The 2,578-nt window shown below is 48.3% G+C and overlaps 1 protein-coding gene across 1 annotated transcript; it reads left to right on the top strand.

Annotated features, from left to right (window-relative positions):
- The first annotated feature begins 1,555 nt into the window (after window positions 1–1,555).
- On the top strand, window positions 1,556–2,065 carry LOC123149116 (zinc finger protein 2-like). The gene has a single exon (XM_044568650.1). The coding sequence runs from the start codon at window positions 1,556–1,558 to the stop codon at window positions 1,907–1,909; it is 354 nt and encodes a 117-aa protein (XP_044424585.1). The 3' UTR covers window positions 1,910–2,065.
- Window positions 2,066–2,578: the final 513 nt, after the last annotated feature.

Here is a 2,578-nt window from a genome sequence, read left to right as displayed (position 1 = left end):
CCCCGCCACGCCTCGGCCTCCGCCCCGCCACGTCCTCCCCAACATGCCTCGGCCGCGCCCCCCGCCATGCCTCGGCCTCCGCCCCGCCGCGTCCTCCCCAACCCACCTCTGCCGCGCCCCATGCCCGCCTCGGCCTCCGCCCCGCCATCCTCGCCCGGCGGCGCCGTCCACGCCACGCCTCGGTCGAAGAAATCGTCGTGAAGGCTGCAACATTGCCGTTAACGAAGCAGCAGGTGGATGTTCTAACTTGATTTGAGTTAAACCAGATGGGCATTCCTTAGTTATCCATCTATGAACTGAATTCAACGGTGCTGCTTATCTGTTTTTAGGTCGAATCAACCATGGCGATGCAGAATTTGCAGCCACAGCTCAAGGCAATTCAGGCGAGATACACAGGCAATCAAGTTTGTCTTGTTTGGCTAGAACTTCAATCATGGATATACAATAGGGAGGTTTATGCTTTGGTTCCAGTTATATGTCTGCATAATGCTGTGATGTAGTACTGCTCATTTGTACAAGCAAGCTGGAGTCAATCCTCTAGCAGGTTTTTGCAATTTTTTTCCCTTTTCTTCCTAAACCAAGTTACCTCCGGCACATCTCATATTTTTAGTATTATTGCCTTCTGTAAGACATCTTTTGTTATTACTGACTTTTGAAAGATAATAAACCATATCAGCTGATCACATTTTCTATTATTTTTTCTGATTGATTGCCATTATTGCTATCACGAATTGCAAAACCAGTTAGCTTTTTACTGCACTTTCTTTTGTAATGCAGCGTTTTGATCTCAATGTTTTCTCTTCCAGGATGTTTGCTAACTTTGGCAACAATTCCAGTCTGGATTGGACTTTACCAAGCCCTGTCAAATGTAGCAAATGAGGTATGCCAGATCCTACTTCTTGCAGTTTGATCATTAAGAGTATTTTGGACTAAGTGGATTGAAATGTGATGCAATGTGTGATATGTGAAATGACAGTTTTAAAGGTTGGGGTTGAGGCCAAGACTAGAACCCTCAAATCCAACCCTTAAAGCAGTTTAAGGGTTGGCTTTGAGGGTTCTAGTCTTTGTCCCTATTTTTCAACCCTTAAAAGTGTCAAAAACTGGCACTTCTCAACCCTTAAAACTGCTATAAGGGTTTGAGGGTTTGAGGGTTCTACTAGTAATGCTCTAAGTGTTGTGCGCGGACACGAACCTTGCACCAAAGGTTAACCTTTCTCTAGTTCCTTTGAGACCGAAGGAATCTTGTTGGGCCATGCATGCAGGTGGTCTGCCAGGGCTGCATTAAAGATTTATTAGGGGTGTACACCAACCATCTGATACCGCGGGCGGGGTAGTACGTCGCCGTCCTGGATCTCACCGCAGAGAACTGTCACAAGCGCAATTCAATTAGCACCACACCGCGGCTGTACGTCAGGGTGCCGTCCAAGCTGCCGGTGCCTCCAGGACTCATCACTTCGCCGTTCGTGCTCCCCACAATTTAACTTTGCTAGCTCAGCTCACAGTAACCCACACAGCCGCATGCGAATACGACGCACAACCACCACGAGCGAGCACAATGGAGCAAGCGAGCAACGCGCATGCCGAGCTCAGCCTCGAGCTCACCCTGGCCGCCGCCGTGAGCGTGGCGCCAGCAGCGCCTCGCTTCTTCCTCTGCGCCTACTGCGACCGCCGGTTCCTCACCGCGCAGAGGCTCGGGGGCCACCAGAACGCGCACAAGCAAGAGCGCGCCCTTGCCAGGCTCCACCGCGATGCCGCTGCTGACATGCACGCCTCCCGGGCATGGAAGGCTGCTGCTAGGATGCCCGAGGGGCCCGAGGACGAGGTGCCGGCTGCGGGTGGCATGGCGCACAAGCGCGGCAGCAGCTGGCCGGAGCGTGACCAGGAGCTGGACTTGTCCCTCCGGCTGTAACCGGTCGGCCGATCGATCTCTGCTAAAATGGTTGATCCGCAACCCCTTATTTCGGTTGTAGGTACGTCACGGTCTAGCTACTTTGCGTGGAACCTTTGTTTCAAGCTCGTGTTGGGCATACTGTCAAAAAGAAACTCATGTGGGCAGGCATGGGTTTCATCGGCTCTTCTAAATTTATTTTTTTGAAGTCTTGAACTGAATCTCTAGACCTTGCCGCTCCTTGGGATGAAACAAAATTCCCAATTTCTCCGGCTAGTTTGTATGCATTTTTATGATAATTAGTTTTTCTTAAAAAATCAAGATATATACTATAAGGTTAAGCGTTTCCTTACCCGTTAGGAATCTAGAATAAGAACATCACAACAATTGAGGTGTTAATCAACACCGAATAGAAAAGTACTGCCTCCTCCGTTAGGCTAGCCGACGTTTTTTCTAGTGTTATTAATTTTAGGATGTATTACTTGTATTATATTTGTCAAATTGTCAATCTAAGGATACACTGAGGCCCAATAAATTGGAATGGAGATAGTACTACCGAGACTCCAATTTTTGAACCTCCAACTGCTTATACTCCCTCCGTTTCTTTTTACTCTGCATATAAGATTTGGTCAAAGTCAAACTACACAAAGTTTGACCAAATTTATATAAAAAATTATGAACATCTACAAT

This window comes from Triticum aestivum, chromosome 7A (genome assembly GCF_018294505.1).
Source record: "Triticum aestivum cultivar Chinese Spring chromosome 7A, IWGSC CS RefSeq v2.1, whole genome shotgun sequence".
Lineage (NCBI taxonomy): Eukaryota > Viridiplantae > Streptophyta > Magnoliopsida > Poales > Poaceae > Triticum > Triticum aestivum.
The sequence above is the reverse complement of the archived record's forward strand: the minus strand, read 5'-3'. Positions and strand labels throughout refer to the sequence as shown.